This window comes from Puma concolor, chromosome E2 (assembly GCF_028749965.1).
Source record: "Puma concolor isolate L17-30 chromosome E2, mPumCon1.1.hap2, whole genome shotgun sequence".
In the NCBI taxonomy this organism is placed as follows: Eukaryota; Metazoa; Chordata; class Mammalia; order Carnivora; family Felidae; genus Puma; species Puma concolor.
Window position 1 is genome coordinate 51,505,986 of NC_141681.1, and position 27,662 is coordinate 51,533,647.

The 27,662-nt window shown below is 56.1% G+C and overlaps 1 protein-coding gene across 1 annotated transcript; it reads right to left on the reverse strand.

Moving 5' to 3' along the window:
* Positions 1-5,913: 5,913 nt before the first annotated feature.
* Positions 5,914-27,662, reverse strand: EXOC3L2 (exocyst complex component 3 like 2). Its single transcript, XM_086690096.1, has 12 exons — positions 27,584-27,662; positions 22,970-23,508; positions 19,408-20,041; positions 17,004-17,115; positions 15,706-15,807; positions 15,489-15,589; positions 15,171-15,281; positions 13,184-13,319; positions 9,705-9,827; positions 9,102-9,257; positions 8,212-8,333; positions 5,914-6,580 (listed from the first exon to the last, which is right to left on the reverse strand). Exons 2-12 carry the CDS (start codon positions 23,490-23,492, stop codon positions 6,292-6,294), a joined length of 2,409 nt encoding a protein of 802 aa, XP_086546222.1. The 5' UTR covers positions 23,493-23,508; positions 27,584-27,662; the 3' UTR covers positions 5,914-6,291.

The window sequence follows — 27,662 nt, forward strand, 5'->3', positions numbered from 1 at the left end:
AGTGTGCAATTCTTGATCTCGAGGTCATGAGCTCTGTGCCCCATGGTGGGCATAGAGATTATTTGATAAAAAAAATTTTTTTAGGTAAAAAGTGTATAACGGGATCTTGTTTTTCTTCCAGTCTGACAATGTTTTCCTTTAATTGGAGTGTTTATTTTCATTTGCATGTAATATATTCAGGGATATGGTGTTTGAGATTAGTGCGTTAGTCATCTGCTGCTGTGTAACAAATCACCCCCAAAGTTTACAGGCTTAAAACAAGAGTAATCATTTACTGTCTGTCACTTGTTGTGGCTTAGGAACTCATGAGTGGCTCATCTGTATGATAACTCAGAATTCTCCACGTCCTTGCCAACACTTGTTACTGTCTGTCCTTTTAATTGCAGTCATCCTGGGGCACATGGCTGGCTCAGTGAGTGGAGCATGTGACCCTTGATCTCAGGGTTATGAGTTCAAGCCCCACAGTGAGTGTGGAACCTACTTAAAAAAAATTATAGCCTTCGTAGGGGGCTGAAGTGGTATCTCATTGTGGTTTTGACTTGCATTTTCCTAGTGACTCATGATTTTGAGCATATCATCATGTGCTTATGGGACACTTGTATGTGCTTTTTCAGAAATGTCTACTCAGATCCTTGGTCCATTTTTACATCGGGTCGTCTTTTCATTATTGAATTGTAAGAGCTGTTTATATGTTGTAGATACAAGTTTCTCACCAGATCTGTGATGTGCAAATATTTTCTTGCATTCTGTGAGTTGTCTTTTCACTTTCTTTATGCTATTCTTTGATGCACAAAGCTTTTTAATTTTAATGAAATCCAGCTTATCGTTCACTTTCATTTCTAAAGGCTGTTACCACTGGTATAGAATTCTAAGGTAATAATTTCTTTTCTTTCAAGTTTATTTATTTATTTTGAGAGAGAGAGAGAGCATAAGCAGGGGAGGTCCAGAGAGAAGAAGAGACAGAATCCCAAGCAGGCTCTGCACCATCAGCACAGAGCCTGATGCGGGGCTTGAACTCACAAACCGTGAGACCATGACCTGAGCCGAGATCAAGAGTCGGACTTATCTGACTGTGCCATCCAGACGCCCCTGGGGTAACAATTTCTTTTTCCTTTCGGTGCTTTAAACATTTTATTCCATTGTCTTTTGACATCTGTTCTGGATTGAATTGTAGCCCCCCCAAAAGATAGGTTGAATTCTAATCCCCAGGACCTTCGAATGTGACCTTATTGGAAAATAGTGTTGCAGATGTGACTAGTTAAGATGACGTCATACTGGGGGCGGCTGGGTGGCTCAGTCAGTTAAGCATCTGACTGTTGATGTCGGCTCAGGTCACGATCTCACAGTCGTGAGACTGAGTCCTGCATCAGGCTCCATACTCAGCTTTAAAAAAAAAAAAAAAATATGAGGTCATACTGGAATACGGTGTACCTCTAAAATATATGACTGCTGTTCTTATAAGAAAATGGCCATATGGGGCTCCCGGGTGGCTCAGTCGGTTGAGCGTCCAACTTCCGCCCAGGTCATGATACCGTGCTTCGTTGAGTTCGAGCCCCGCATCAGCACAGACCCTCCTTCGGATCCTCTCTGTCCCCCTCTCTTCCTGCCCCTTACATGCTCGCGCGTGCTCTCTCTCAAAAATAATGAAATTAAAAACTTTACAAAGAGAGAGAGAGAGAAAGAAAACCGGCCATGTGAAGTGAGGGACACAGGGAGCCGTTGGGAGCTGGAAGGAGGCAGGAAAGGATTCTCTCTCTGCGGGCAGAGAGCAGGGCCCCGGGGACACCTTGATTTCAGACTTTGTAGCCTTCAGAAGTGAGACAGTAAATTCTCATTTCACACTGCCTGCTTTGTTCTGGGAGCCCTGAGAAGCTAACACTGCTACATAGTTTCTGTGGAACGTTTAGACCCTCTTCTTTTCCTCTTGAGAGTAGTTTGACCGTGACTTTTTCTTTCTGGAGGCTTCCTGGTATTTTGGTTTTCTTTGGATTCAGTAGTCTACCAAAATGCCCGCGTGTTTTCTCCCCTTTGGTTGTCATAGTGTTTGGGACTCACTGAGATTCTTTAATCTGTGAGTTAATGTTTTCCATTTATTTTGGGAATTTCTCAAAACTTGCTTTTTAAAAAATTTGCTTCGGCGCGGGGGAGCCGGGGTGGCTCCGTCAGTTAAGTGTCCGGCTGTTGATTTGGGCTCAGGTCATGATCTCACGGTTCGTGAGATCGAGCCCTGCATCGGGCTCTGGGCTGACAGTGTGGAGCCTGCTTGGGTTTCTGTCTCTCTCTCTCTCTCTCCCTCTCCCTGCCCGTCTCCCCACGTTGCTCTCTCTCAAAATAAACTTAAAAAATGTTTTTTTAATTAAAAAAATCAACATTGTAGACATATAATTTACAGATCATAAAATGCTCACATGACACACATATGGGTCATTGAGTTCTGAAAAATGTATACATTTGTATGATCCCCATACTAATCAAGGAATACTACATTTTTATTATTCCAAGAAGTCCTTTTTGTTCTTCTTTCCAGACAATCTTCCCTAACTCCTCCAGGCGATCACAGATCGGGTTTACGTTGATGGATTAGCTTTGCATAGACTAGAACTTCATATAAATGAAAATGGCATTTTCCTGTGCACTTTCAGGGCTGGCTTCTTTCTTTCAATGTCACGGTTTTGGATTCACCAATGTTGTAAGCTATTCCTTTTCATTGATGAGTGACATCCAGTAAATGAAAATACTGTGATTTCTTTCTATTTACCTATTAATAAACGTTTGGATTATTTCCAGTTCTTTGGATATTATGAGTAAATCTTCCATGAACATTTGTGTAAAGCCTTTTTGTAGACATATGCTTTCATTTCTCTTGGGTAGACGCCCAACAGGAATTTCTGAGTTATCACGTAAACGTATGTTCAACTTCACAAGAAACTGCCAACCTGTTTTCCAGAGTGAGGTACGATTTTACATTCCCTTCAATAATGTGTGAGTGTTCCAGCTACTCCACGCTTTTCCCAGTGTGTGTTTTTGAGAGTCGTGCAAAATTTTAGCCTTCCTAGAAAGTGTGTACGGATATCTCTTTGTGGTATTAATTTGAATTTCTCTGGTAATTGTATGTAGATGTTGAATATCTTTGTGTGTTTGTTGGCCATTCATACATGTTCTTTTTGGAAGTGTCAGTCAAGGCTTTTACTCATTTGAAAGTTGGATTTGGGGGGGGGTGGGTGCCTGGGTGGCTCCGGCGGTTGAGTGTCCAACTTCAGCTCAGGTCATGATCTTCCGGTCCGTGAGTTCAAGCCCCGCATCGGGCTCTGTGCTGATGACTCAGAGCCTGGAGCCTGCTTCCGATTCTGTGTCTCCCTCTCTCTCTGACCGTCCCCCGTTCATCCTCTATCTCTGTCTCAAAAATAAATAAACGTTAAAAAAAAATTATTTAAGGGGCGCAGTCGGTTAAGCGTCCGACTTCAGCCAGGTCACGATCTCGCGGTCCGTGAGTTCGAGCCCCGCGTCGGGCTCTGGGCTGATGGCTCAGAGCCTGGAGCCTGTTTCCGATTCTGTGTCTCCCTCTCTCTCTGCCCCTCCCCCGTTCATGCTCTGTCTCTCTCTGTCCCAAAAATAAATAAACGTTGAAAAAAAAAAATAAAAAAAAATTATTTTAAAAAAAGCAGCATCTAGAACTACGATTAATTTATTATGTTTACCTTGTATGTTGCAACCTTGTTAAAATCAATTATTAATGCTGGGTTGGTTTTTTTGTGTGTTTTTTTTCCTCTGTTTTTTGCTAGAACACTTAGAATTTTCTATCTTACATAATCATGTCATCCACAAATGGAATTTTACTTCTTCTCCAATCTGTTCCCTTTTATTTCCTTTTTCCTTCCTTATTGCCCTGGTCAGGATCTGTTGCAATATTTAATAAAAGTGTGCAGTAGATGCTCTTATCCTATTCCTGACCCCAGAGAGAGAGTGATCAGTCTTTCGCCAGTAAGTAAAATGTTAGTGGAGATCTTTGTAGACGACTTTTATTAAGTTGAGGAAGTTTAGGGGCACCTAGTTGGCTCAGTCCGAGGATCCTGATCTCAAGGTCGTGAATTCAAGACCCATGTTGGGTGTAGAGATTACTTAATATTTAAAAAAAATTTTAATGTTTATTTGTTTTTGAGAGAGAGAGAGACAGAGTGTGAGCAAGGGAGGAGCAGAGAGAGAGAGAGAGAGAGACAGACAGACAGACAGAATCTGAAGCAGGCTCCAGGCTCTGAGCTGTCAGCACAGAGCCCGACAGGGGGCTTGAACCCATGAACCTGAGTTCATGACCTGAGCCGAAGTCAGACACTTAACCGACTGAGCCACCCAGGCGCCCCAAAAGTTTATTTATTCATTTTGAGAGACAGAGTGCAGGAGGAGCAGAGAGAGAGAGACAGAATCCGAAGCAGGCTCCAGGCTCTGAGCTGTCAGCACAGAGCCCGATGTGGGGCTCCAGCCCGTGGACTGTGACATCGCGACTGAGCCACCCAGGCACCCGTCGTCTTGACTTTTAAAAAAATCTGTCCCATGGTATCCTTGTTCCCTCTTTCCACCTTTATTTGGATTGAGTGTTTTTTTATGATTCCATTTTATCTTCTTTGTAGGTTTATTAGCTAGAACTCTGCTTTGTTCTTTTAGTGTTTGCTTTAGAAGTTTATATGATAACGTTATTTATTTTTGAGAGAGAGAGAGAGAAATGGGGAGAGGCAGAGAGAGAGGGAGACACAGAATCCAAAGCAGGCTCCAGGCTCCGAGCTGTCGGCACAGAGCCCCACATGGGGCTCGAACTCACTGACTGTGAGATTGCGACCTGAGCCTGAGTCGGTCGCTCAACCGACTGAGGAAAATCTCAGGGTGGGAAAAATTCTAGCGTCTCACCCCCAGCCTCTCCGGATCCAGGTCCCCGCGGAGACCTTGCGGTCACCTCCCTGCTGACCCCTGACCCCAGGCACCCTTCCATAAAGCTGTTTTTAAATGGGGAACCCAAATCTGGAAAGAACGCCACCTCACTGAGGTGAATACATCCTTCGTGAACATAACTCCTCTCTCTGTGCATCAGTGACATTGAAAGTGTTCTCTCAGGAGTGGGAAGGAGGCGGGGACAGCCTCTGGATGTCTCACCTCGTCCTGGGCAAAGAGAGGTTAAGCATTTCCCCAGAGAGGGGCAGCTTCCTGCCCAAGGTCACACAGCCCCGAGGCTCCAAGAGTCTTCAGTCCCCACCTTCCTGAGTTCACACATGGGTGAGGTTCCTACCCCAGGCCCAAAGCTGACCCCTGGCTGCCTCCTCCTTCCCACTTCTCAGGAAAAAAAAAAAAAGTGCACGCGTGCGCACACACACACACACACACACACACCAGGAAGCATCCATCACAGGCTGTCCAACAGGCCGGAGGGGCAGGGGTCAGCAGGGAGGTGACCTCAAGGTCTCGGTGGGGACCAGGATCCGGAGGGGCTGGGGGTGAGCCGCTGGAATTTTTCCCACCCTGAGATTTTCCTGCATCAACCCAGGAGGGCGCCCTGGATGCCGCCGGCCCTGCCCCCAACCTCCTTCCTCTCTTGACATAGATTCCGGGCTAACGATGGATGGAGGGGGGTGGGGTGTGCCAAGGTGGAGCCGCCAGGCCCAGAAATGAAGGACAGGCATGTCAGGATTGACAAAATGAGGGACCCTGGCTGAGAGCATCCGAGGGCCTCGCGATGGAGTCACGCAGCCTGGGGACTCGGGGTAAATGGGATGGCTTGCCTGCTTCTGCCCTCCGGGGCCTCCCGCAGCCTCCACTGCCCTGCCCAGGAGTTGGACCCCAGCCCAGCCTTGGGCGTGTGAGAAGCCCTTGGCCCTGGGCCCTGCCCCCGGTCCTTCCTCCCCCACACGCTGGGGACTCAGCCCTTCCTTGTGTTAAATAGAAACCTCTTTATTCTAAGTATCGTACATTCCTTAATACATTGGACTGGGGCCAGACCTTGAGGTGAGGGGAAAAGGGGGGGGCCTGGGACACTTCTCTAGAGCCTTCCAAAACGCCACCCAGCACACGCTGGGCTGGGAGCTGGTGCCGAGCTTGAGTTTCGTGGCCTTGGGAAAGTCCTTGGTCCCTCCGGCCCGTTTCTCTTCTACGCAGGGAGCGTAGGGGTGGCCCCAAAGGCCTCTGAAGATCTTTCCATCCTAGGTCGTCTGTGGTCCCAGGCAGGGAGTCGAGAGGGGGCCCTACAGGAGAACGGTTTGTCAGCAGCAAAGATGGGGGGCACTGAGGTGGGAGGGGGCTGGGAGAGTCTCAGCGTTGGGTGGGGGGCCGTGATGGAAACGGAGGCCGAAGCCGGGGCAGGCAGGCCAGACCGGGCCTGGTCAGCCGGGAGAGGGGAAGGCGGCCCAGGAAGAGGGGGAGGCCGAGGCAGAGAGGTGGGCGGGGCACGGAGATGTCTGAGAAGAAGGCGCGGTCCCGAGGGGGTGACAGGGCTCCCGCCTCGGACAGTTCCAGGTCCCGGGCCACGGCCAGGATCTCCTGGCGGGCGGCTGTGTTGTGCAGGCCACGGATGTCCAGGAGGGCTGCCACGTGCTTCCGCCTGGGGACAGAGGAAGAGACATGTGCACGGGGTCCTCTGCGCCAGACGCACACTGGCCCACCTGTGAACCTCGTCTGTTCCAGAACCTACCTTAGCTCTGGAGCCCTTTTGCCGCCCTCCAGGTCCCTCCCCCCCCCCCCAGCCCCCAGTCTCCCCTCCTGCCGGCGTTTCCTCCAAAACTCCCCTTCCAACCATTTCCAAATCCTTCCACTGCTAACTCATTCCAGAACCCTCACCTCTAAACCCAATCTTCAGCCCCAACTCAGTTCCGGCAGCTCCTGGATGTCCTTCTGGTCCCCTCACACCTGTACCAGCTCTGGAATCTACACCAACCTCCCTTGCCCCTCAAACAGCGCCCCCACCCCCACCCCCATCGCTCCCACCTAACCCAGAAGTGCTCACCCACAACCCCGGTCAGGACCCTCACCTCGCCCCTTCACCCCGACCCCAGGCCAGGTCTGGAAGCTTCTCCACCGCTGCGGTTCCCGAGCCCATGCCCAAAGCTAGGAACCATCACCACATTCCCACACGAGACCCCGAACCCAACAGTCATTTCCAGAACCTTCATTTCAAACAGAGCTCCCGGGCCTCCGCGCTACCCCCCTTCAACACAGCTCAGGCGTCTTCCCTCCCCCCCCCCCCCGCCTCCCCAGAGTCAGAAGTAACCGTCCTGGACTGGTGGCTCCCTTCACCCCAAGCCCTCAACCTTGGAGCCTAAACCCAGCGGAGGCCTCACTCCCTGGGGCGTAGGGGTAACCCCCCCCCCCCACTACACAGAAGAGCCTTGCACGACCACCACCATCCACATTCACAGGGGGCGGTGTGGCGATGGGTGGTCAGGTGCACCAGCTTTAGAGACGGCCTGCCACGGGGGGGGGGGGGGGGGGGGGGGCGTCAAGTCCCCAGCTTTGCTAGCTGTGGCATTTAGGGCAATCTCCTTAATTTCTGCCTGCCTCAGATGACGCCAAGCATTTAGAACAGCGCTGCCTTTTGCATATAATTTGCTAAAATAACTCTTATTATAGGCCTTACTTATTGAGTGGGTGTGTAACATGCTTTCTCAGGTCTGACATCAGGGCTCATAAATAAGAATCGGGAATCGGTAGTGCGGTCACCGTGGATGACGAGGAGGAGAAGGAGGATGGACTGATGACGAAGAATTCCCCCCCCCCCAAATCCTAGGAAAAGAGTCCTATTATCCCCCATGGACCTGGTGAGGAAACCGAGGCTCAGAGAGGGTCACCCAGAAAGGAAATGGTCCACCGGGATCTGAGCGGCGCCTGCCGCCGTCCCAGTGCGTGTGCGCCCGTGTGCCCGTGCGTGTCCCCGTGTCCCCCGCGGCTCCCAGGCTGGGCTGGCCCTTCCTGCCGCCGGCGGCCCCGCGCCCCCCTGCCCTGGGCTTCCTGTGACTGCCTGTTTGTTTGCGAGCCCTGGTGGCGGCGGCGGCGGCAGGAGAAGGAGGGAAATCGTATTAATAATGCCCTGGTTCCAGCAGGAAACGGCCGTCAGACACGCTCGCCGCCCCAAGAGCAGGAAACGCGGGGACGGATGCCAGGGCCCGGACAGTCCTCGGCCTAGCGCGCGCAAAAAACGAGCCGGGCGGGCGCGGGCGTGGGGTGGGGGACCCTCACCTGATGTCTGGGTAGTCCCGCACCAGCACCCCCACCTCCACCTGGATGCTGGGCGTGTCTTCCAGCTGCAGGATTTCGGCCAAGTGCGGCACCACGGCGTCCAGCCACGAGGCCTGGGACTCCTGCAAGGGGGAGGCCCCAGGCTCACACTCTGGCCCCAGGTCCCCCTCCCCGTAAACCACACCCCTCCGGGCCTCAGTCTTCTCGTCTGTAAAGGGGGCCGGGGCGGGTTATCTGGAAGCTTGGGCAATTGGAAGAAAAATCCATAATACATCTACTCCCAGGTTTGTGGATAACTGGGGGGGCTCGGGGACACCCCTCAAAGCCTAGCCCTAGGATTTTGCAAAACGTTACCCTTAGGGGAACCTGGAGGACGCGTACATGGGGTCTCTCTGCGTTAATAAAATGACGCACACACACACCCCCGCCCCCGCTGCTGAGCTTCTGCTGGTTGCAACGGGGTACAAATTAAAGAGGGGGGCAATTTGGAACTCTTGGATTTGGGAACGCCAAGATTCTGAGTTCCGGCTGCGCTGAGCCTCTGTCTGTGCTCGTGAGAATAGCTGACGTTTCCGGAGCGCTACCTCTGTGCCAGGTGGGGTCCCAAGCCCTTCACAGGACTTAAGTGACCCAATCCGCACCCCACGCACAGGGGACCGGATTCCGGTTTGCGCCCCGAGGCGAGCAACCCACCGTGAGAAAGCCAACTTTTACGCGCGGAGGACAAGGATCAAAGTGTTCACCGTGGGCTGAAAGCTGGGCGACGGCTTTATGCTAAGGCCCCGCCCCGGCTAGTGGGTCGGGGGTGGGGGGGGGCGGGAGGATTCTCGCGAGGCCAGGTTTTTCGGAGCCCCCCCACCCCCACCCCTACCCCCGGGGCCCGCACTGACCAGCCGCCTGAAGAGCCTCTGCAACTGGGCCGCGTCCTCCCGCAGCCTCCCGGCCACGCGGCTGCGGGTCCGCGCCGAGCGGCAGCGCAGGCGTCCGCGGAGCAGGGGCCGCACATACTCCACCAGCGCCCGCCGGTGCAGCTCGGCCACCAGCGCCTGGGGGCCGGGGGAGACGCGAGGGCTTGTGAGCAGCCGGTGACCCCTTCCCCCGCTCTCCACGCGCCCCGTGCCCACTCCGGGCACCCCACGGGAACCCCTCCCCCGCCCACAGGGCGCCACACCCCCTCTTAGCCCCCCGGGCCCCCAGGCAGCCCTTCCGACTCCCAACGGGTGACCCCAAGTCCTGCCCGATGACACCCTCCTCTGCCCCCCCATCAGCTCGCCGGCACCCCCTGCCGGCCCAGCCCAGCCCCCCCCCCCCCGGGAGCCCCACCTCCCAGAGGCCCCCACCCTGGGCGCACCCCACCCTACGTGCCCGCGGATGCGCCTCCGCGCGAGCGCCGCCTATCCCACTCTGAGCGAGTGGCTCCGCACCTTGAACGCGTCTCCCCCAGCGGAGCGCTCCCGCCCCCCCTCTCCCCCCCCCCCCACCAGCCCGCTCACCTGGTAAGGCTCATCCTGCATCCTGCGCAGTGCCAGGGCCTGAGCGCCCAGCGTGCCCACGATGCCATCCAGGGCCTCCGGGCTGTTCAGCCACTTCCTGCGCATCAGCTTGTTGAAGTGGGGCTGGGTGCGACGGAAGGGGGGAGATGGTTTTAGCCCTCCTCCCTGCCACCGTCTTTCTTCACTTACCAGTTCAACAGATGGGAGCTGAACCGGTTCTGTACGGTGCCCTCCCCGGGCTCACAGTCCGGGGAGGGGGACAGACCGTCCCCAGTGATGGACCCAGAGTGGTCAGGGCAGGGAGGCGGGAACCCAGGAGTTTAGGAAGCCCAGAGGGGATGCCTGAGTCAGCGGAGAGAGTCAAGGAGGGCTTCCTGGAGGAGGGGACACCAGAGCTGGGGACAGAGGCTGGAGGTGAGGGGTGGGAGAGGGAGTGGCTCAATCGGCGGGAGGAGCCAGTGTGAAGGCGGCTCAGATTTCAGACGGGCTTTGGGGTCAGTGGGATCAGAAAGAAGGTGTTCCTGTGGCTGGCAAGATCCATATACTTGAGGGGCCCAGCGCAGAATGAAAATGGAAGGCTCTCATTCAAAACTATGAAGAACTTCAACACAGCAACAGCAGAACAGCAAACCAAGCTCGGGCTCTTCTAGGCAAGGGCGTCCTGTGTGACTGATGGGTTCCACAGACTCTTGAAGCTAGAACTCGCGACAGGGGGATGGGGGGGTGGGGCTGGAGCACACAGGGCTGTGAGGAGCCCCAGCTTCCTCCTGAGGGCACTGGGAAGCCATGGCAGGTTCTGAGCAGGAGAAGGAGGGGGTCAGGCTTGTGCATTACTGAGATCTTGATGGGAGGGGCAAGGCTGAAGCAGAAATGGGGGGGGGGCTCAAAAGAGAAGAAAGAGGGAAAGAAGCAGATGAGAGGGGTGAGGAGGGGGAATGCAGGACCCAGATAGTAGAATTCGTACAATTTTGGGGGGGGAGGGGAGGGAGGCACCTGCAAGTGACCTAAGAGGTGGGACCAGCAGCAGGACGGTCCCTGAAGTGGACCTGGGGGCAGGGAGGGGAAGATGCCGTGGGCTGGGTGGACCCTGGGGAACGTGAGGTCCCCGGGGACATGGGGGGTCAGTGTCCAGGGGGTCTGAACTGAAGTAGGTCCTATCCCACTCTGCCCCACACCTACTGCGAACAGTAGCCTGGCCGCGTGAACCTCCAGGAGTGGGGCCTTGTGTTGAAAAGCAGGTGTGAATTAGATGAGCTGACGCTCTTGGTTCAGGGCCTGTCACTGTTGCTATGAACCCTGTGTGTTTTTTTTTTTAATTTTTTAACGTTTATTTATTTTTGAGACTGAGAGAGACAGAGCATGAACAGGGGAGGGGCAGAGAGAGAGAGAGAGGGAGACACAGAATCCGAAGCAGGCTGCAGGCTCCAGGCTGTCAGCACAGAGCCCGACGCGGGGCTCGAACTCACAGACCGTGAGATCGTGACCTGAGCCGCAGTCGAATGCTTAATGGACTGAGCCCCCCGGGCGCCCCTAAGAACCCTGTATTTTTGCTGAGATACCCGCCAGTGCCCATGGGCTGGGACCCAGCTAAGCGCCGTACGGCCACAATCTTATTGCCTCCTTCCGGCCACCAGCCACCTGTGCCCATTTTCCAGATGAGCAAACAGAAACCCCAAGAGGGCAAGCAACTGGCCCAAGGTCCCCCTCCTCAGAAGCAGTGCAGCCACTGCTGGAACAAAGACTGTACCCCTTCCCAGCACCCCCATAAGGCCCCCACTCGCTCACGTTCATGCACACACTTGTCCGTCTAGTCATTCAACAAACACCCCCCCCCCGCCCCCTTCCTGTGGCTCAGCTGGGTCGCTGGGGACACGTGGAGGAGGCTCGGGGACACACGGAGCAGAACGAGACAAACAGAACTCTTGAGGATTTGATCATCGCGAGCAGGTCAGGGGAATCATAATGGCGATCTGAGATTTGGTGATTTTAAGGAATTATCGTTCCCTTGGTTGGGTATGAAAACAGCACCGTGGTTATGTTTGTTCAAGAAGGATTTCTTATCTTTCGGAGATGCAGGCTGAAATGTTGATGGGTGATGACAGGATGTGGCGGGGGCAGGGGTGGGGGGGGGTGGAGAAAGGTGACACAAGATTGGCCTGGAGCTGATACTTGCTGGAGCTGGTCCACGGGAGGTCATTCTGTCATTCTGCCTATTTTTTGTGTATGTTTGAAATTTTCCATAATAAAAAGTTATTTTAGAAACATTCCGACAAATCCTGCCCTGGAGAAGCTCACATTCCGGGGGGGGGGGGGGGAGCTGGATTGGGGAGAGGAAAAAAAAAAAAAAGCAAAGGCAGTAACAGAGCAGGTGGCCCTAAGTGCTTGGTTGGAGAGAAACTCAGCAGGGAGTGGGGAAGGGAGTCTCCTCTTGGGGCTTCATTTTATTATTATTATGTTTTAAATATTTATTTATTTTTGAGAGACAGAGACAGAATATGAGCAGGGGAGAGGCAGAGAGAGAGGGAGACACAGAATCTGAAGCAGGCTCCAGGCTCCGAGCTGTCAGCACAGAGCCCGGCGCGGGACTCGAACCCACGAACTGTGAGATCATGACCTGAGCTGAAGTGGGAGGTTTAACTGACTGAGCCCCCCCAGGCGCCTCCGGGGCTTCTATTTTAAATAGGGCAGTCAGAGGAGGTCTCACTGAGAAGGTGACATCTGGATCAAGACTTGAAAGAAGTGAGGGAGGGGGCAATGGGGCTACTGGGGAGAAGAGCGGTCCAAACAGAGCAAACAGCAAGTGCAAAGGTCCTGAGGCTGGACTATGTCTTGTTAAGGAATAGCAAGGGGGCTGGCATGGCCAGAGTGGAGTAAGTGAGGAGGACAGTGGGAGAAGGGGAGGTCAGAGAGGGAGAGGAAAGGGTCAGACCACCCAGGGCCTTGGGGGCCACAGCAAGGACTTTGGCTCTTGCCCTGAATGAGCTGGGAGCCATGGAGGGTTCTGAGCAGAGGAGGGACACGATCGGATGTACGACATAGATTGAGCGTGCACTATAACCAGGGATACACACACCTCTGTCTCATTCCCAGGTACTCCCACCACCCTCCCCACATACTCTCACCCACTTCTGACCCCAGCCCCTTCTGGGCGTGCACAGGAGCCCAGGGGTAACCTGGACTCCAGGGTCTAGGAGAGGCCGGGCAGGGATTTGGGGGCCTCAGTGGGGAGGGGCTCCACCTGATCCCCAAGACCCCTTCTGCTGGTGGCTCTCCATCCTTCCCTTGACTGTGTTCTCCCCTCTCTTCCTTCCCCCACCCCCTTTTGCCCCCCTACAAATGGTCCAAACAGGCCATCACCCCCCCACCCCCGCGTGCTTCCCAAACACCGAGTCATGGGCTTAAAGGAACTGCAGGTTGCAGGGGGGGGAGTGCTCCCCTCTCCTGGCACAGGCCCTACCCCAGCCCCCTGCCTCACTCACCTGCAGCTCTTGGAAAAGCAGGTCAGCCAGGACACGGTGGCAGAGGCGGGTCACGCGGTCCAGAGCGCCGGCTGCGGCTTCCCGGGCCGGCTCGCTCTCGGGGGGTCCCACCCGCGCCAGGCGCTCTGCCAGAGCCCTGTGTGGATCAGAGGAGCCAAAGGTCAAGGAGCCCCGATATTCAGCTCAACTGCTTGGACCCCTCTGCCTTCTCAGATGGACTATTTTGTGAGCACCGAGGTGACAGGTCAGACGGGGAGCTGGGGAGAGTCAGGGGCTCTGGGGAGAGTCTGGGGGGATGACAAATATGAGGGGATGTCTGGGAGGCTGGGGGTGTGTGTGTGTGGAAGCTCCGTGGAACGTGATTCTAAACATCTAGAATTCTAAGATTCTACGCTTCTCATTTTCTCTCATTGCAACCATGATCCCTCCGTCATTAAAAGGGCAGTAACCATGGGGCGCCTGGGTGGCGCAGTCGGTTAAGCGTCCGACTTCAGCCAGGTCACGATCTCGCGGTCCGTGAGTTCGAGCCCCGCGTCGGGCTCTGGGCTGACGGCTCAGAGCCTGGAGCCTGCTTCCGATTCTGTCTCCCTCTCTCTCTCTCTCTGCCCCTCCCCCGTTCATGCTCTGTCTCTGTCTGTCCCAAAAATAAATAAACGTTGAAAAAAAAAATTAAAAAAAAAAAAAAAAAGGGCAGTAACCTGGTCTGAGAGCAATGTGGCATTTTCTGGCCAAATCCCAGCGGGCCCCCTTCTGGGACTGTGTCCCTCAGAGTCCCCACGTCTGTGGGAGGTGACAGGTGTGCCACGTTTTTCTCTGCAAAAGGGTGGAGCCAACTCTCCATTCACTGGGGACACATTAAATAAATGATCGAACATGCAAAACGTGGAATGCAGTTCACGTGTTGCAAAGGAAAAGTGTTAACTCCAAAAGCTCACAGAAAGATCTCCAAGCTGTTAAGGGGGAAAGGCACAGAAGTGTGTTCAATATTCTACCATTTGCATATTTTTCTTTTTAAGGAAAAGGAATAAGGGGGGCCTGGCTGGCTCAGTCGGTAGAGCATGAGGCTCTTGATCCTAGGGTTGTGAGTTCGAGCCCCACATTGGGTGTAGACATTACTTGAAAATAAAAGCTTTAGGGGCACCTGGGTGGCTCAGTTGGTTAAGCATCCGACTTCGGCTCAGGTCATGATCTCATGGTTTGTGAGTTCGAGCCCCGCATTGGGCTCTGTGCTGGCAGCTCGGAGCCTGGAGCCTGCTTCCGATTCTGTGTCTCCCTCACTCTCTCTGCCCCTCCCCTGCTCACTCTCTGTCTCAAAAATAAATAAACATGAAAAAAATGTTCTTAAAGGGAAAGGAATAATATGTATTCACATTAGTGAGATATATTTACTTGTATATGAAATATGAATATGAAATAGGTATGTATGAAATATGTGTATGGATATGCACAAAATATGCATATGCATGTGTATATATATATGCATGGAGTATGCAAATGCACACATACCCTTATTTACACATATTTACTGGTAAACGTCCTGCAAAGATACGACAGACTCTAGCAGTAAGGAAGGTGGGGGCCTTATAGGCGTGAGGCTTTTCACGGTGTGCCCGAGTGTGCCTTGAATTAGGAAGCATGTAAATACATCACCGATTTTGAAAACGCATTGAAAATACGTTAATAAAAAAGGGAAAATACGATAAAAAAAAAGCAAAAAAAAAAGATCTGTAATTCTTAGAGTGTTTGAGTCTTTCTTCTGGGTGCGTGTTAATTACAGCACCCCAATATTCTGATTGCTACATAATTCTAGTGCTCTGTGATGCTAAGATTCTTTCTAGGACCCCCCCCCCAAGGTTTGATGTTTCTAAGGCCCCCACGTGCCCGTGTGTCTGGGCCAGCTCTGTGATCCCCACCCAGGGCCCCGGGGCACCCCAGTTCAGCTTGTCGCCGGGACTGGTCCTCTCCCCCACACGCTGGGTGCTCTCACCTCAAGGGGGGCCCGCAGTTGACCAGGGAGATGGTCCTACTGATGTACCTGTCGGGTAGCAACTCCCGAACGCCTGGATTCTCATGGAATCGCTCCACCCGCTGCTGGAAGCTAGTCGGGGGGGGGGGGGGGGGGGAGAAAGGGATGACACGTGACAGACGGAGCACCCGGCCTGAGGAGGGTCCCCTTGCTGGACACTCAGCCCAACAAATGCCCATCCTTACTGGATCGCCTTTCATCTCTCCTCTCTCTGCTGGATCCCGGCTACCGATGCCTCCGTCCCGCCCTGCACCCCTGCCCCGCCCCAGCCCTCCATACCTCTGCAGGAATTCTGCCAGCCCCCCCAGGCAGCAGTGGGCCATCCGCTCCCCAAACTCTTGGCTGATGCGGGGTGCTCGTTCCGTATGTTCTTCCAGCAACTACACGGTCCCCGGAGAGGAGAAGGGGTGAGGAGGGGGGAGGTCTTACCTTCCCGCCCCCCGGGGGGGGGCGGGCGCTGGAGAACGGATTCTCCTTCCTCTTCCCCACCCCCTACCTCACACACATCCTGCGCCAGGCTGCTGGGCTGCTCTTCCGTGCTCCCCCAGTGCTCCTCATTCTCCTGTAGGACCCGAAGCAGGGCTGCCCGAGTCTGAGCCTGGAGCGGGGAGGTTGCAGGGGGGAAATGCAGGAGTCAGGGGGTGCCTGGAAGCCTGTCCCTCCTTTTCTCCCCTCCATGGTTCCCACCTCTTAGCCCCAGGCCGATCTGGGTCCTACCCCTGAGCTTGCCAAGGTTACTCCAAGGAGGGAGGCTGGACCACAAAACCTCCCCAGCCCCTTGCGTCCTTATGATTTGGAGCTTCATATTAAGAGGCTATAGTTTTAAGTTTCATCCATCTGACAGCCAGGGAGTTTGAGGGTCTATTCTGTCATTATTTGACGGTCCTAAGACTCTGGTCCCCAGGTTCTGCAAAAACAATTTGTTCGAGGGGCACCCGGGTGGCTCAGTCGATGAAGCATCCGACTTCGGCTCAGGTCATGATCCCACAGTTTCATGGGTTCGGGCCCCGCGTCAGGCTCTGTGCGGACAGCTCGGAGCCTGGAGCCTGCTTCGGATTCTGTGTGTGTGTCTCTCTCTCTCTGCCTCTCCCCTGCTCAGCTCTGTCTCTCTCTCTCTCAAAAATAAATAAATAAAACTGTAAAAAAAAATTTCATTCAAGAGAGTCAGATTCTGTGATTCAAGAATTCCAAGGGTCTGGGATTCTGAGGTTGACACACGTCTGATTCCCTGGTCCAATGTTCCCTTCAGTGAATCTGAGAACCTAGGTATGTTCCAGCCTAAGACTCTAGGCTCTCAAGTTACTACGATTCTGACCTCTGTGGCCGAGGCAGGACTGGCATTCTGGTGGGAGACAGCCCCGTGGCCAGGCTGGGTGTTGATGGCCCCACCGTTCTCCTCACTGGTGCCTACGCCCGGCCAGTTATTACCCAGGTTTGCCATCGGCCCCGCTCGTATGCACAGGCTGCTTGTATGCCCTCCTTCTGTGAGTCTTTGGGACCGCGGGCTGAGCTTCTGTGACTGACTCCTGCTCTAGGATTCGAAGTATCGGAATGTCTGGAAACTTTGCTGATCGGCTCTGTGCCCCCCTGGGTGCTTGGGTGACCACACGGAACATAAGGCAGAAGTGATCAGCGTGGGCTCACACTTCTGTGTCCTTCGGACAGAACCCAGAAATCCACAAAGGGAACAGGGAAATGGACGCAGCGAAAGGGGGAGAGGAGCCTCCCCTCCAGCCCCCCCCAAGCGACCCCTCCCTCCCTGCAGAGCGCCTCTGGCTCCCGAGTCCCCGGTACCTTAACGTCTGTGACACATTCATCCTCCAAGCCCCGCAGGGTGCCAGGAGACAGAAGGGGCCCCAGCTCCCCATTCTCCAGGGCCACCAGGTCCACCAGCCCTAGGACCTCTCTGGGAGTGGGAGGTAAGAGACAGAGGGGTCTGTGAGAGGGGGGGTCTGGGCAACGGAACCCCTCCCCACCCCCCCACCCCTTCACACCCAGTGTGTTTGTGACCCTGGGCCACTCCCTTCCTCTCTAGGGGCCAGCTTTGCTCATCCCTCAAAGGAAGTCTCTGGAATTGTTGCTTCCCTGGCCCCAGCTGTCTGAGTCAGCTCCCTGATGAATGGTGTCCGGGCAAGACTTGGAGGGATCAAGTCCAGGCTTGACGGGCTGGCACGCAGAGTCTCGGCCGTGACCGGCTTCTGCCTCCGCTCCTTGTCCCCATCACGTCACCCGCCTTCGAGGCCTCCCCAGTCCAGCCCTCGCTCCCGGGCCCTACACTCTTACACACCTGGTCTGTGCCATACCACCAGACCCCTTATGCCTCCCCCACCAGCCACACGCACCCCAGACTTTTGCTCTTGGAAAAGTACCATCTCAGCCAGAAGTACCATCTTCCTACAAAGCAACTTAACTCCCGCCCAGGAAGCTTTCCGGACTCCCCGTCCTGCCTCCGTCTCCCATGGGAGATGTGACCGTGTCCTTCACACGGAGTCCCAGATGGGATCTAGGGGGTCGATGTCAGTACCTGTCACCTTCCCCTTGTTCTGGTGGCAGCATGAGGGTTTTATTTGAGGGACCACCCACCCTCCTCACTCGCCAGCCTGTGGTTTGGGTGTGGCCAGCTCCCTTATCCCTGGAACCAGTAGGTGACCCAGTCATGGCTAATCATATTCCATCCCCTGGCCACCAGACTGGGTATGTTTTAGGATCCAAACACTTGACAGGAAGTTTTAGGAGCGGGAGAGTCCATGGCGCTGAGGTTCTAAATGCCAAGGTTCTAGAATTCAAGGGATCAAGAGATTACAGTCCTAACCCTGGAGGGATGCACAGTGGGTCCACATCCGGAGTGGATGCGGCTGAAGTTTAGGATTTGAAGTCTCATCGCTGCTAAGGCTCTAGGATTGAAAGTGTAGCGGCACCTGGGTGGCTCAGTCAGTTGAGCGTCTGACTTGGGCTCATGTCGTGATCTCGCGGTTGGTGTGGGGCTCTGCGCTGACAGCTCAGAGCCTGGAGCCTGCTTTGGATTCTGTGTCTCCCTCTCTCTGCCCTTCCCCCTACTCTTCTCTCTCTTTCTCTCTCAAAAATAAATAAACATTAAAAAAGTTTTTAAGAAAGCGTCCGTGCTAAAGTTCTAAGATTGGAAAAATCAACAGTGCTAATGCCTTAGGATCGAAAGACAGAGCAGTAACGGTTCTAGAATTCGGACGGTCAGCGATGCTAAGATTTTAGGCATGTTGGTGCTAAGGTCCTCGTGTTTTAAGAATCAGTGGTGTGAAGGTTGCAGGATTGGGGGGGGGGGTCAATGCCACAAAGGTTCTAGATGAAAATGAGCAACAGTGTTAAATTCTAGGACTCAACAATACTGAGATTCTAATAGTGTAAGTGTCATTGATGCGAAGGTTCTAGGCCTGGAGGGGTCCACCGCACCCCGGGCTTCTAGGACTGAAGTGGTCAGTGGTGGGCACCTGGCTGGCTTAGTCTGTGGAGCCTGCAGTCTTGATCTCGGGGTCGTGGGTTCAAGCCCCACACCGGGTATAGAGATTACTTTTTTTTTTTTTTTTAATGGAGTCTTTAAAAGGAAGGAAGAAAGGGTGGCGGGGGGGAAAAGAAATGGTCAGTGTTGCTGAGATTTCAGAACCGGGCGGGCCAATGGTGCCCATAGGTTCTAAGTCTGGGAGAGCGGGGGGTGTTAAAGTTCTACAACCGCAGGGATCGGTATGATCCGTGTTGCTAAGATTCGGGGAGTTTAACCGTCAACGATGCGAAGGTCCTACCCGGGGAAGGGTCGATGGTGCTAAGATTTTTAAGAATGGCAACCTAAGGCCGCTAAGCTTCCGGGACCAGCGGGGGCAGCGAGGCTCAGATTCCAGGACGGGCAGGGTGAGCGGTGCCACGCTCGCCAGGGTGGAGGGGTCACCTGGGGGTCCTGACCCGTCACAACCGGAAGGGCCCGTGTTGCTCGGGTTCTAGCACGGGACGAGTGGATCGCGCTCAGACGCTCGGATCGTAAGGGTCCCCGGGGGGGGGGGGGTGAGGGCTGGCGGGGTCGAGGGTTCTCAGAGGCGAGGATTGAAGAGCGGGCCGTTCCAAGGTCTTTAGGACCTGGCGAGGCCGGGGCTGGGGGAGCGTGGGTCGGAGGGGGGGTCGGGGGCGGCGGGGGCGGGATCTGCGCGCCCCGGGGGCAGCCGCCCCGCCTCACCTGGGGTACACCTGGTTGTGCCAGTGCAGCAGGGCGTAGCGGTCGGCCAGCGGCAGCCTCCGGCGGGCGGCGGCCCCGAGCCAGTCGGCGAGCGCGCCGTGGTAGCCGCGCAGGTAGACGCCGAAGGCGCCCAGGCCGGCGGGGTAGGCGGGCGCCAGGCGGCCCCGCACCACGCCCATATCCTCCAGCAGCCGCGCCCGCAGAGCCTCCAGCTGCCCCGCCAGGCCCCCGGGCGCCCCGGGCGCCGCCGCCTCCAGGCGCTCCCGCGCCGCGCGCGCCACCGCCTCGGCCCAGCGGGCGCGCAGCTTGCGGGCGGCCCCGGGCCCCCGGCGCCCGTCGGCCGCCTCCTCCTGCACCAGCACCTGGCCCAGCTGCGCCACGGCGCCCGCCCCGGCGCCCGCGCCCGGCCCGGGGCCCGCCAGCGTCTCGCGCACCAGCGCCCACAGCTCGCGCTGCAGGGCCTCGTACAGCAGCGCCACGTCCCGCGCCCGGCGGCCGCCGGCCGCGCCCTCGGCCCCGGGCGGCCCGGGCGCGCCGCCCCCCGACGACGCCAGCTCCTCGGCCTCCAGCTCCAAGATGTGCTCGTCGGCTCGCGCGAGCTCGCGCTGCTGGATCAGGCTCAGGATCTCCAGCACTGTGGGGGCAGAGCGGGAGGTCAGGGGGAGCAGGGCGCGGGGCGGGGGCAGAGGGGGAGGCGAGGGGGCGAGAAAGGAGCCCGGGACGTTCCGGGAGAAGAGGGGTGGGTGAGAGAAGGTTGTCGGGCGAGGGATGGGGGGCAGGGTGAGGGAGGGAAGTGGAGGGGCGGAGGAGGGAGGGAAGTCAGGGGAAGGGGGGGAAGGGGGTGAGGCAGGGGGGGAGAGGGGAGGGGGACGGCACAGGGTATGGGAGAGTGGGTGAGGATAGGGGGAAGGGACCAGGATGTTTGAGGGGCGAGGACAGGGAAGGCACCTCAGATCCAGAGAAAGGGATCCAGGGAACGGGAGGGCACGAGGGAGGCCAGTCTGAGCCAGGTAGGGGGAGCCGGTGGAGAAGCAATGGATCAAGGGGCAGGGTGGAGGCCAGGAGGTGGGGAGAGGAGACCAAGACCAGAGAGGGTCTTTGGGGGGGGGGGCTGTGGGGGTGATCTGGCACTGTGCGTTCCGACTCCCCCAAGAGACACCCCCATGGGGTTGGGAGGCCTTCGCGTGAAGGCCAAGGGAGGGTCCTGGTGGCCCAGGGTTACCCCGACACCTCCACCCCCCTCCACTTCCTCCCTGGCAGAGAAACTTGTTTCCTGGCCAGCGCTATTTCTGCCCATCCGTTTCCAGAAGGCGGGGGCTCCAGTCACCCCCTCCTCGCCTCCCTGAAGTGCCCTCCCAGTCCCCTGGGAGCCGGGGCTGAAATAGCTCCTGGCCAGGATGTGGGGCGAAGTGAGGGCTCTCCTGAGGTCCCCGGGGGCTGAGGCAGCATGCGTTGGGGGGTGGGGCGGGGGGGGGTCTGGGAGTGAGGAGGGGGGTGTATGAAGGTGGACAGAGCCAGCCCCAGGGATCCGAACCGGAGTCTCAGAGATGGGACTGAGATAAGGGATGAGGGGGAAGTTGGGGTGCAACCTCTAGAGGGGACAGGAAAGGAGCTGAGCTTGACATCTGGGGCCTGGGACGGTGACTGGGGGCGGAGATGAATTGAAGCGACGGCTGAGGGTGGAAAGAAGGGTTTGGATGTGAGTTTGAAGATGAAAACCGGACCTGAGTTGGGGCCGGGAATGTGGGTGGAGGTTGGGAAGGGGGGGGGGGGGTTCAGGGTCAGGGTGGATTAAGGGTCAGGGATTAAGAATGAAGGGAGAGGGGTTCCCCGGGTGGCTTAGTCAGTTAAGCTTCTGACTCTTGATCTCGGCTCAGGTCGTGGTCTCACGGTTCATGAGTTTGAGCCCTGCCTCTGGCTTTGTCCTGACAGGCTGGAGCCTGCTTGGGGTTCTCTCTCTGCCTCTCCCCCCGCCCCCCCCCCCCATGGTCACTTGCATGCTCTCTCTCAAAACAAACAAACAAATAAATAACGTTATAAAAAAAAATGAGGGGCCCCTGAGTGGCTCAGTCGGTTGAATGTCCAACTTCAGCTCAGGTCATGATCTCACGGTTCGTGGGTTAGAGCCCCCGCATCGGGCTCCGTGCTGACAGCTCAGAGCCTGGAGCCTGCTTCGGATTCTCTGTCTCCTTCTCTCACTGCCCCTCCCCCGCCTGTGGCTCTGTCTCTCTCTGTCTCTCAAAAATAAATAAATAAATGTAAAAAAAAATCTTTTTTAATGGAAAAAAAAAAAAAAAGAATGACGGGGGAGAGACTAGCTTGCCGTTGGGGTTGAAGGCGGGTGCTGACATGGGCCTGGGTCGGGGGTTGGGCGTGAGGCTAAATTGGGGACCAGGCTGCAACCTGCATGCGGGAGGGCACTGGCTGGCCCCCGTGGTGTTGACGGTTCTTGGGCACAGAGATGAGGTTAAAGGTGGTGTTTGGACCAAGGGATAGTGGGGTTGGAATAAGGATAGAGTAAAAACTCAAAAAGGCATTGAAGAGAAGACCCTGGGGCTTGGGGTAGTTTGGGGCTGAGGATAGAGACGGGGTGGGGGTATGAGCTGAGTTGTGCCCCCCCCCCACCATCACCAAGAAAAACCACGTGTGAAGTCCTAAGCCCCCGGTACCTCAGAATGGGACCATCTCTGGAGACAGATGAGCAGAGAGGTGAGCAAGTTAAAATGAGGTCGTAGGATGGGCTCTGATACGGCGTGACTGGTGTTCTTACACAAAGGGGAGATTTGGACACAGAGACAGACATGCATCGCGAGAAGATGGCCAGCCAAGCACCAGGCACAGAAGAGTCGAGGAAGGAGTCCCCTATGCGTGTCTGAAAGGGCGTGGATCCAGAACCGAGAGAAGAGATTTCTATAGTTGAAGCCACCCGGTTTGTGGGGTTGTGGGACAAGGTTACAGCAGCCTGGAGCACGTAACACAGGCCGTGGGGGACACAGTGGGGAGACGCAGGTGGGAGGTAGGCGCTGGGCGTGGCGGGGAGTTTGAGGTGCGGTTTGGACGTGAGGTAAGGATGAGGTTGAAGCTGGGGGCTGGGGGGGTGGGCTGGGTTTGGGTTTGGGGTTCGGAGTGGGGTGGAAAAGGAGAGGAGGTTGGGGGTGAAGGAGGAGGTTGGGGTGCAGTCTGGGGCCAGGGTTGGGGCTGGCGATGGGAAGGGGGTGGGGTACAGAGGTTAGGGAGAGGCATAAGGTCAAGGTTGGATGTGGCTACATGGAAAGGAGTGGAAAGGAGATGGGAGGGAGGCTGAACTTGAAGGGAGGGAGGGAAGGAGGGTTGAAATTGGGGGTGCAGAAGGGATTAGAGGAGATGAGACCAAAGTTCATGATCCTTATCATAGGACATGGGGGTGAGGTTGAGGCCGGCAGGCGGCGGGTGGGATGGGTCCGGGGTGGATTGGGGGCGGGGTGGGTTGGGGGTGGGTGTGGAGACACAGCTGCGGCCAGGGCTTGGTGATAGAAATCAAGATTTTGGGGGGAGGGGGCTGGGCAGGGGGCTCCCGACTCACCTGACAGAGGTTCCTTCATCTTTGGGGGCTCAGGGACCTTGGGCGGGGGCTCGGGAGCTGCCTCGCCTGCGGGCACCACCCTCTCAGCCAGTGACGCGCGGCGGGGCTTGGGCCCGCGTCCCAGTCTCAGGAAGGCCAGTCTCCGGGCGGCCTCCCCAGCCACCTCCTCGTCGCCCTGGGCTCGGGTCCCCTGAAGCCTGGCCAGGAGGCCAAAATCTGCTGAGCTCCTGCGTATCCCTGGTGTCAGCACTCGGCCCAGGAAAGAGCGGGACTGCCCATCTCCGGGGCTGCCTGCCCGCCGGCCGGGGGTCCAGCCCAGCCGGAAGGGGGCCAGGCCGGCCAGCTTCTCCAGGGTGGCACGGCGGCGACACGATGTTCCGTTGGGCAGGCTCCCCAGCTCCCCAACCTCGTCTTCTTCCGGTCCCGGAACTTCCTCAAAGGGGTTCCGAGAGGACCTCAGAGGCAGCGTCCCCGCCCGGGGCACCTTAGGGTCGGCCACCCCTAGACTCTTCAGGATGGGCATCTTGACAGGCAGGGACCTGGGAAAAACATTAAGTGGTGTTGATAATTAACGCCTCTGGGTGCCCAGCAACGCAGGGCCTGCGTGCCAGGCACTGGTCTGAGCATTCACTAATCCCATGAGGCTAGTGCTATTACTACATGCCCACGTGGCAGATGAGGAAACTGAGGCTCAGAGGAGCAAAGGTGCTTACCGAAGGCCCCACGGTGATTCAGGGACAAAGCCAGCATTCGTGCCCAGACCTGTCTGATTACCCTGACCGTTGGCGTTGGCGTTCAGACCCTTTCCCTGCCTGACTTCCTGTCTGGGTGCTCATCACCTCTGTGGACCCTCCCACTCTAAGAGGAAACAGGCTCAGAGAGGGGAAGGGTCCGTCCCAAGGCGGCACAGCCAGCGAAGAGGAGAGACTGCATGGGGACTCGGGCCCCACCGTCTACCCGGACATCAGTCACACACATGGGCACCTGCCTCGTCTCTCCCCTGTCCAGCCAGCACACCTGTCACCTCTATCCCGCCTTCTTCTTTGCCTTAGCAAAGCCTTACTGGGAAATGTCCAGAGCAGGCAAATCCAGAGAGACAGAAAGGAAGTGAGTGGTGGCCGGGGACTGGGAGACGGGGGTGGGTCTTAATGGGTGTGGCTGCTTAATGGGTACAGGTTTCCTTTTGGGACATGAAAATGTTCTGGAACTACATAATGTGGATGGTTAACAGCACTGTGAATGTACTAGAATGCCACTGAATTGTACGCTTTAAAGTTAAATTTTTAAATAAACTTATTTACTTATTTTGAGAGAGAGAGAGAGAGAGCAGGGGAGGGGCAGAGAGGGGGGGAGAGAGAGAGAATCCCAAGCAAGCTCCGTGCTGCCAGCATGGAGTCTGAGGCGGGGCTCGACCTCACGAATCGTGAGACCATGACCTGAGCGGAAACTGAGAGTCAGACACTTAACTGACTGAGCCACCCAGGGGCCCCAAGATTTTATTTTTAAGTAATCTCTACACCCAACATGGGGCTCAAACTTACAGCCCCGAGATCAAGAGTCACACGCTCTACAGACTGAGCCAGCCAGGCGCCCCATAACTTGAACTTGATGGGGCACCTGGGTGGCTCAGTCGGTTGAGCATCCAACTCTTGATTTTGGCTGAGGTCATGATCCAGGGTCACGGGATCGAGCCCTACGTTGGGCTCCACACTGAGCATGGATCCTGTTTAAGATTCTCTTTCTCGATAAACATTTAAAAGATTCTCTCCCTCTCTCTCTCTCTCTCTCTCTCAAATAAAATAGAACAAAATAAAGTGCATTTTATCCCACCTCCTAAGTCCCTCATCTCCTCCCTCTCCATGGCCCCTGCCCCAGTCCAGGCCCCCTCCCACTTCCCCCCTTTCTCCCTGGTCTCCAAGCTCTCGCCTTGGCCCCTCCAGCCCACCTTTGAGGATCTCGTTAAAGCACAAACTTGCCCTGCTCTTTCTCTTAACCTTGCATGGCTCCCCAGTACCCTTGGCGTGAAATCCAGCTGCCCTTGCCTGCCAACTGTGCACCTCACCAGTGCTATCCCACATTCTCCCCCTCCAGGCTCCTCTGGGTGCCGGCGTTTGTTGATCTTTCTACCTGGACACCTGTTCTCCCTGCACCACTCAGGCTTTAGGATCCAGCCCCCAAGGCCCTCTCCTCCAGGAAGCCCTCTGTCATGCCTAGGCTGAGTCGAGTTTTCCCCCCTCAGGATTTTCCCCATCCCAGCCCTCCCCACTCTGAGTTGTCAGTGTCTGGGGATGAGTCTGTGTCCCCCACCGGACTGTGAAGTCCCTAGAGGGACAGGGTCGGGCTGTCTCAATCACCACTGTGTCCCCAACTCCCAGGGCAGGCGCTCAGGAAATGAATGGGTGCTAAACAGGAAACAAAGGAAGGAGGCAAGGACCTCATTCCTTGTGGGTGAGGAGTCAAGCTGGAGAGGTCAGTACAGAGCAAGCCGTGCAGGGCCTCGGAGAGGAGAGCCGTGAGGAGGGACTTGGGCTTTTTCCCGAGGACACTGGGGAACTGTGGAAGGGCGCTTTTTAAAATGATGAAATCGTTCAAAGATTCAGGAATTCAGAAAAATTTAGAAAACAAATAAGCACCCCCTCTGCTTCCAATCCTAGCTGCGTCTAATGCAAACATTCTATTTTGTGGCTATTCTGTTTCTATGGCTCAGGTTTGGCTGTTGTTTGGGTGTTTGTTTGTTTCGGGTGGTTTTTTTTTTTTTTTTTTTTTTTTTTTTTTTTTTTGGTCTTTTTTAGAATTGAGCATTACAAGATGCACTCCCCGCCCCTAGCTCTCCTCCCTTGCCCTCTTCCCAGGACAGTAGCATCCAGAATGCGTGTCTCCCCAGGCCAACCCGACTTTTACTCTTAAGTCTCCGTAGCCTTGCATCCAGAAACAATGTATCGTTTTACAGGGTTTCAGAACCGCTCTGTGAAGGCTCTCCTACTACGTGCATCCAGCAACTTGCGCTTTGATGGTGGTGTTTGGACTCACATACACGGGAGAGGTATCCGTGCCTATCTCGGTGGCTCTAGTCGATTTAAGTGTCGCATTACTCTTCCACTGTTTGGCTTTGGCAAAACTGTGTGAAACGTCAGGGGTTTCCCCACTCACCTCCTGCTAGACACATAGGTTGTTTTGAACTGGGACAGGTTCCGAGCAGCTGAGGGACAGGGTCGGGATTGGGCGGCCCCTTGGGGGTGCATAGAGCATCTGGAAGGAGGCTGATGCTCAAAGGGTCCCCGAGCTGGCTGGGCCGTGGGTAAGAGCATCTTCCTTTCATGGGAGAGCACCTCCCTGCTTCTTTCCTCCCTGACTTCAGCCTCTGGACCTCAGCTGTCGTTCCTCAAGCCTCTCTCCAGTCTCCATGGTCCCCTGTCCTCCAGAGAGGCGGTCACCATGGCAACCCTTGCCTGGAGCCCCCATGGCTGTGGGCAATCGATACGAGCCCCCCATGCACACACCCACAAGTCGTGCACGGATTTCTCTGTCTTTCATTTTCCCGACTGGCTTCTGTGTGTTTCATCCCACAAATGGCTTCACCGTGTCCCAGCCCTGTGTCCATCGTCCCCCCCCCCCCCCGAAACTCCACATCCCCCTTCTACTTCCCTGTAACAGAAGCCAACATGACCCAAACTGGATCTGCCACTCCCCCACTGGCTCCCACATCCATCCCCAAACTGGATCCCAATACCTCCCAAGCCATTTCCAACATCCTCAGACCCCGCTGCAACAGTTTCTCCAAAGTGGCCCGGCCGGCTTTCCCTTTCCAGGCTCCACCACCCTCCACCACCCGCCTCTGCTAACTGGCTCCTCCGACATCCTGCCCCCTCCAGCCCCCTCATCTGCCTCCCGGTGCCCGGGGCCCCTGACTCACTTCCGAGGCATCCCTCAAGCCCCCAGCCTCCCGACTCCCACAGGATGTCTTGGCCACCAGCGCTTCCCTCTCTGGGCTTCGGCTCCTCCCCCTCCTCCCCCCCCACCTCCTCCTCGCTGCCAGCCTTTCCCCAAAGCCCTAAACCCTCCACCGGCAGTCTGACCTGTTTGCAGAAGTCAGCACCTCCAGCCCCCAAGTCTGTATCTGAGAACAGCCCTTATAAAGTGTGCGTCCATGCTGGACCCCAGCCACACAACCCCAATCCAGACCTCACCCCCAAACTATCCCATCATCAGCCCAGCCCGGTTCAAGCTCATGCACATCTTCACTCCGAACACCATCTCCAAGCCCCCATCTCTTGGGGATGGAGAAAAGCATCCACCGCTTTCTCCCAACCTGAAATCCGAGGGCATCAGACGCTTTCTCTCCTTTCTCCCTTGGTGGTCCCAGCTCTCCTGGCTCCTTTGAAGCTTCTCTGGATCCCCAGGGTCCCCAGATTCTTCACTGCACCCCCCTGCGGTCCCCGGCTCCTCCTGCCCTGTGGCTGGCACCCTCCTGAGGCCAGGCCCCACATGCTGTCTTTGGCCCCAGCCTCTCCTGGCTTCAGGGCACATGTTCTCACCACCTCTGGTCCAGCCCAGGTCCAGGGGGGAGCCCAGGCCAGGGCGCAAGAATCCTGCCCCCTCCTCCAGCACACTCACCTCCTCGTCAGCAGGCGCCTTCGTCCCTCTGTCCCTGCTGCTGTCCTGCCCTGAGGACACTTCAGCCAGAACTGCTGAG